Raw genomic sequence first — 6,000 nt, forward strand, 5'->3', positions numbered from 1 at the left:
TACTGACTATAGAAAGCGCCGTATTTTGTGGAGTGAGATGGCCAGTCTAATCCAGTAGAAAATTCTGTCCCTTATGGCGGGTGGATTTAACTGTGTTGATGGGTCTCAAGAGAAAAGGGGGCAGGCCTTTCTCCTCCAAGGCTAAGATCAGAAAGTTCCAGGACTTCATTTTAGCTAACGACCTCGTTGACTTGAATCTGGACCAAGATTCGCATGGTACAACAACCGCCAGGGTCGGGCAAGAGTATGGAAGAGAATTGATCGGGTGTTCACCACAGTTGGGTGGATTCAACGCTTTTCGGACTATTATATGAGCCACTTACCTTGGATCACCTCGGATCACTGTCCGATTTTGGTAAATATTGACTCCCTGCTCCTTATCAGTCTTCTTTTCGCTTTAAGAAGATTTGGCTATCCTATTCGCAATCATGGGATATTGTGCGAGATGTTTGGCGAACAGATGTGTGTGGTGATGCGATGTATCGTATCATTCAAAAGTTGGGGCTAACCAAACATCGACTCTGGAGGTAGAATAGAGTGGAGGTGGGTAACATTTTTAGGAGATTGGAGAAGGCTGAAACCTCCATATCCCACCTCCAATCTAAGGAGGAGCGGTGTGGGGGGCCCTCCCTGGCGGAGTTGCATGAGCTCAGATCAAGGCTGGCGGCGCATCATTCTCTCTTGCGCCAGCAAGAGATTCTCTAGCGGCAAAATTCCAATGTGCAATGAATCGTAGAGGGTAATAGGAATACTAGATACTTCCACCAGTCCACAATCATCCGGAGATAGAAGAATAGAATCAGGAGTCTGAGGGTCGATAGTGGCCAGACTATTGAAGATGATGGTGCTATCAACTAGGAACTTCTGCGATTCTGCAAGTCTAGATGGACAACACAGCCTGGGACCAACATGCATATGGTGGGGCTGCTGCCAACGGTGGGGGTTTCGGTCCTTGAGAACATTGCTCTCGCCACTCCGGTTGTGGCTAGAAAGGTCCAGGAGGCTATGTGGTCGTTGGCAAAGGACAAGACTCCTGGACCAGATGGTTTCCCTCTTCTTCAGAAAGTATTGGGCCATCCTTCGCATTTTTCTTTCCGTAACCGGCTTGACTTTCTGCCCAAGGAAGAAAGTCAAGATTCTCTAAACAAAGCACTCTCCAAGCCGAAAGAAAGAAGGAATGTCTTACTTTCCCTACCGCATGGTATGAGAGTTTCCACTTGAACCGGACGAGCAGCTTGCTCCTCGAAACCTAAAACAGAAGAAGGAGTTTATACGACGCTGGAAAAGAAGAAAAAAGCAACCCTCAACTGTTCTCACGCCAACAACAAAGCATGACATTATTGTTGCCATCCAACAGTTCTTCTGCACTATGGCGATGCCCAAAGCTTGGAAGTGGACTTTTATCACACTGATTCCAAAGAGACGGGATGCCACGGAGCCGGCTCATTACAGACTCATCAGCTTATGCACTACCTTATATAAGGTTATTATGAAGATTCTGGTTATCAGATTGTGGGGTATTATTCCACGCCTCATCAATCCGGAGCAGAGGCCATTCATCAGGGATCGAAGCATCACAGACAATGTTCTCATCACTCATGAGTTCATATAGGATCTTCACTAGGCTTTGCGCCAGCACAGCTTAATAGCGGTCAAGCTTGACATGGAGAGGGCTTATGATCACATGAGCTAGCAGTTTCTGACTCACTCCTCGGAGAGCTTTGGGTTCCATGAAAGATGGATCATGAGCGCCCTCCTTTGTTATCCTGGTGAATGGCTTGCCAATTGTCCTTCGATTCCACTATCGGCTTGCAGCAAGGTTGTCCACTGTCCCCGTACCTTTTCATTATTTGTGATGATGCCCCATCCAGAGCCCTCCGAATGGCTGCCTTGACGTAGGTGCTCAATGCCTACAGGCCAGCCTCCACTCAAGAGTCGATATAGCATCTTCTCTTCGTCGATGACTGTATGTTGCTTGTCTGGGCTACTAAGTAGAGTGCCCTAGTGATTCAGAGGACCTTGAAGGACTATTGTCTAGCATCTGGGCAAAGAGTGAACCTCACCAAATCCGTTGTTTGCTTCAACCTCAAGATCAAGCCCCAACTCAAAATCAGCATAAAAGAGCCTGGGAGCGGGTGAGCATGATGGTGTCTAGCGATACCTGGGCGTTCCTATTCTAGCGAGATGTCCGTGGAGGATTAATTGCAGCGGTATGGAGCTGAGCATCAAACAGAGGCAGGCAAGGCACTCTCGATGATGGGTAGAGTGACCTTGTTGAGAGATGTCTTAGGTTCGATGCCGGTCTACTTGCTAACCAAAACCCTCGAGCCTAAGGTCCTGCTAATGAGATTGGAGCTGATGTTTAGGACCTTCCTTTGGGGAAGGCAGGAGAGTATGGGGGGAGCGCACCTTGTTGTCTAGGATGTCGTCTGCAAGCCACTACGCGGTGGGAGTCTGGGCATCCAATCGCTTCTGATGAAGAGAGAGGCACTAGCAGCTAAATATGTTGCGAGGTTATTGCTCGAACCGGAGGGCCTATCGTGCTCCATGATGAGGGCCAAATATGGGACATGTACCATGGCATCAAACTTCCAGATGACTCGACATTGTTCCTTCATTTGGCAGGACGTGCGCTCATGCTCCACTAGTATTAGCTAATATTAGATGGTCGATTGGAGATGGGTGTTTGATTGATGTTATGGATGATGCTTGGGTGTCCGATCAGCCGCTGCGAACCTAGCCTACCATGGTTGACGTTCAGAGGGCTGAGGGACTCAAGTTATGCAACTTGTTCATTCCCAAAGAAAAGAGATGGGATACAATGACTGTCTAACGCATCTTTAGGGACCAGATAATAGAGAGAGTCCTTGCTATGCCGATTCCTTGGGAGGATGCCCCTGATAGAATGGTTTCGAGAACATCTTGTAGGTCATGGGTGAGGACCAATGAAATATGCGACCTTTATAGAGCTAAGCCCACGCGGAGAATCGGCAGTGACTGGATTTGGAAATTTCGTGTTCACCCTCGGATTGCCTTGTTCCTCTGAAAAGTGGCATGGGGGTGCCTTCCAACCAGGGGCGTGTTGTATGGTAGAGAGCTAAGACTCCCATTGGCCTACGACAGATGTCCGAAGGAGGAGACGATAGCACATGCCTTATTTCGTTGTCCTGGGGTTAGGCGGATTTGGAGGCTGGCTGGCGCTGGCTGGAGCTTCTGGCAATCCACATCCCCCGTTCTGCTTTTCTTGATTACTTAGAAGGAACCATGAGGAATCTTGCTACTGTTCCTTAGGGATGAAGGTTGCTTACCTTGCCTACCACATCTGGCTTGACAGAAATGCTCGGATCTTTGAGAATAGAAGGCAGCACTCGAGGCTGATGGTCGATAGAGCCTTACTTCAAGCGGTCGAGTTCTTTGAGTCATCATTCGTTGGAGATATTGTGATTGCGAGGGACAGCGGGACTCCCGCTCAGCTCTTGCAATGACCCAGATGGTTTTCATCCGATGGGAGCCCCCACCCCCAAGCTTTCTTAAGAAAAATTTCGACGATAGTATATCTGATAGAGGCAGTAAAGGTGGAGCCAGATTTGTGATCAAAGTCGGATTTGTAACCAGAGGCCCTCACTCTAGATTGCTGGTGGTTGGTGGTAGCCGCATCTTTGATGTCTCTATTCTCTGTGCGAAGTTGAGGGCAACTTGGGAAGGTATTACCTATGCTAGGCTTACCCTGACGGCGGACCGCATTCATCTTGAAGGCGACTCTGCTACGGTGATTTAGTGGATCCAAGGTCACTACAAGACACCGTGTGGGCACCCTCTGTTGCAAAACATCTTCAGGATGACTAGGGATTGTATTGTATTCCAAGCTTCCTATGTCTATAGGAAGGCGAATAGAGAGGCAGACTGGATTGCCTCCTTTATTGCATAGCATTTAGGTGGCATTCTATGGCATAGCTACGAGACCATACCCTCTCCTCTCAATCTCCTCTTGTTTTCTGACTTTATGGGATGTATTCATACTAGACGTGTATGATTTTCCGACTTATTAAAAAGAATAGAACAACTTTCAAAATAAAATTTTGAAATTCACCAAAAGTTGATTCTCCATGGCCACAAATTTGCACCTATTTTCTTTTGAGGCTAGTTGATCAAGAGCATCATTCAACTCCTTGATTGTAAGCCCACCAGAAGCCATTCCTTGCCTACGTTGTAGAACCTGAGCCACATGCAATACTACATCTATGAAAATGGTTAAGATAATTCAATAATGACATTCATAATGACATCAATAAACCTTGTAGAGGCAAATCAATGGATTTTCAAAGAAAGTGCCATGATTGTTTACATGTCTGATAAAAGATCTTGACATGGAAAAAGCTACTGTTGTTAGTACACTAGCTATGAGAACACAGTTTTATAAGAGATGGTAAAGAAAAAAAAGAACCAACTTGTTCTTTCCAAAAAAAGGGAAAATCCGTAAAACATAGCAAATGAGAAATCCAATTTTTCGAAGATTAAAGAAAAGATCAAGAAAAGAAGTTCAACGTATTGGTTATTTTCACAGTTACAGTTTAAGTGCCCATTGGCAACGGTGGTCTCGAAGCAATAGCAAACAAGTTTACCACAAAAAGAAAAAAAAATCATCTTCCTAGAAGCAAATTCAGCCTGCAAAATATGCCAATAAAAAACTAGACAAGAACAAAGATGTTTGGGCAAAAAAGGAACTAACCCATTCTTTCCAAGACGAGAGGAGAAAATTCAATCTTTTGAAAACAAAGAACTATCAATTAAACAAAAAAAAGAAAGAAAGAACAAGAAATTCAACTTTCTGAAAGATTAAAGCAAAGAACACACAGAGAGAGAGAGAGGACTCAACTTATTGAGTACTTTTAGGGTTACAGTTCACGTGCCGATTGGCAACTAGCCTGGAAATATCAGCAATCAAGTTTATGACAAAAAAGAATCGTTTTTCTTGTATCAAATTCAGCCTACTTTACATGTTGATACAATTCTTGACAAGAAAAAGCTACCATTTTTAGTACACTAGCTAACAAGTCCATTCATGATTCACCACTAAAGATTGCACAGACAACGAAATAATAAGCTATTCCGGAGGAGGAAAAGAAAGAACAAGAAATACATTTTTCTGAAGGATTAAAGCAAAGAACCAAGAAAAACAAGAAAAAAAAAGATAGGAATTTGATTGCGAGGGAGGTTGTGTTAAGCGAGCCGGACCTCGGCGGCGACAAGGGCGAAGTTGCCGGCGTTGGCACCCGAGCGGGCGCCGCCCTTGCGCCAGTTGACGAGGCGGAGGGCGTCGGGAGAGTCCTTGGCCAGGCCAAGGGCGTCGACGAGGGCGGCGGCGAGGGCGGACTCCTTGAGCCCGTACGAGCACCGCTCCCGGTCGAGGGCTGGGAGGATGAGCCGGACGGCGCTAAAGTAGTCCCGCCCCGTGTACACCCGGTCCAGCAGCGTCCTGAACCGCTTCCGTTTCTTCGCCGCCGACCGATCCCTCACCATCGCCTCGAACATACTGCACAGAACCCCGAATCTCACCGTCTCATCTGTCATTTTTTATCTTTTCTCCAAACCCCAATCTCTCACACACACACACTCTCTCTCTTTGAGAATAATTCTCTCTTCTTGAAGAAAAGAGGGGTGTTGGAACCGCCTAGGCGTCGAGAGGAAGGAGAAGGAGATGCGATGGGAAAATAAATAGGCTTCGATGAAGTCGGTGACTCCGTTACGGACTTCAAGATTCGGCAGTTCTTTGTATTTAAGTCGGCGAAACGGGATAAGAGAGCGGGGAGTAGAGTCGGTGATTTGGATACGGACTTTATAAGTCGGCATACCTGGACGGCCTAGGCCAGTCGCCTGACACTCCTGGCGATCAACGTTGCACCCTGTTGAAGTGCCACGTCGGCCTTGAATACAGTTTGATATATCGGCAAAATCGGTAAAGCAGGAATTTCAAAAAAAACATCCTGCAATATCACTCCA

At 46.4% G+C, this 6,000-nt stretch overlaps 1 protein-coding gene across 6 annotated transcripts in view; it reads right to left on the reverse strand.

Moving 5' to 3' along the window:
• LOC103701483 (DNA ligase 4) overlaps positions 1-5,699 on the reverse strand; it is a 35,556-nt gene extending 29,857 nt beyond the window's left edge. For 3 of the 6 annotated variants that reach the window (XM_039128817.1, XM_039128814.1, XM_039128811.1), the window contains exons 1-2: positions 5,236-5,699; positions 4,125-4,216 (exon numbers count right to left, since the gene is read on the reverse strand). In XM_039128817.1, coding sequence (XP_038984745.1) covers positions 4,125-4,216; positions 5,236-5,571 — 428 coding nt within the window. In that variant the 5' untranslated portion in view covers positions 5,572-5,699. The remainder of the gene's footprint in view (positions 1-4,124; positions 4,217-5,235) is intronic. The other 3 variants (XM_008783549.4, XM_008783547.4, XM_039128812.1) reach the window with 1 other exon arrangement.
• Positions 5,700-6,000: the final 301 nt, after the last annotated feature.

Source organism: Phoenix dactylifera, chromosome 1 (genome assembly GCF_009389715.1).
Source record: "Phoenix dactylifera cultivar Barhee BC4 chromosome 1, palm_55x_up_171113_PBpolish2nd_filt_p, whole genome shotgun sequence".
In the NCBI taxonomy this organism is placed as follows: domain Eukaryota; kingdom Viridiplantae; phylum Streptophyta; class Magnoliopsida; order Arecales; family Arecaceae; genus Phoenix; species Phoenix dactylifera.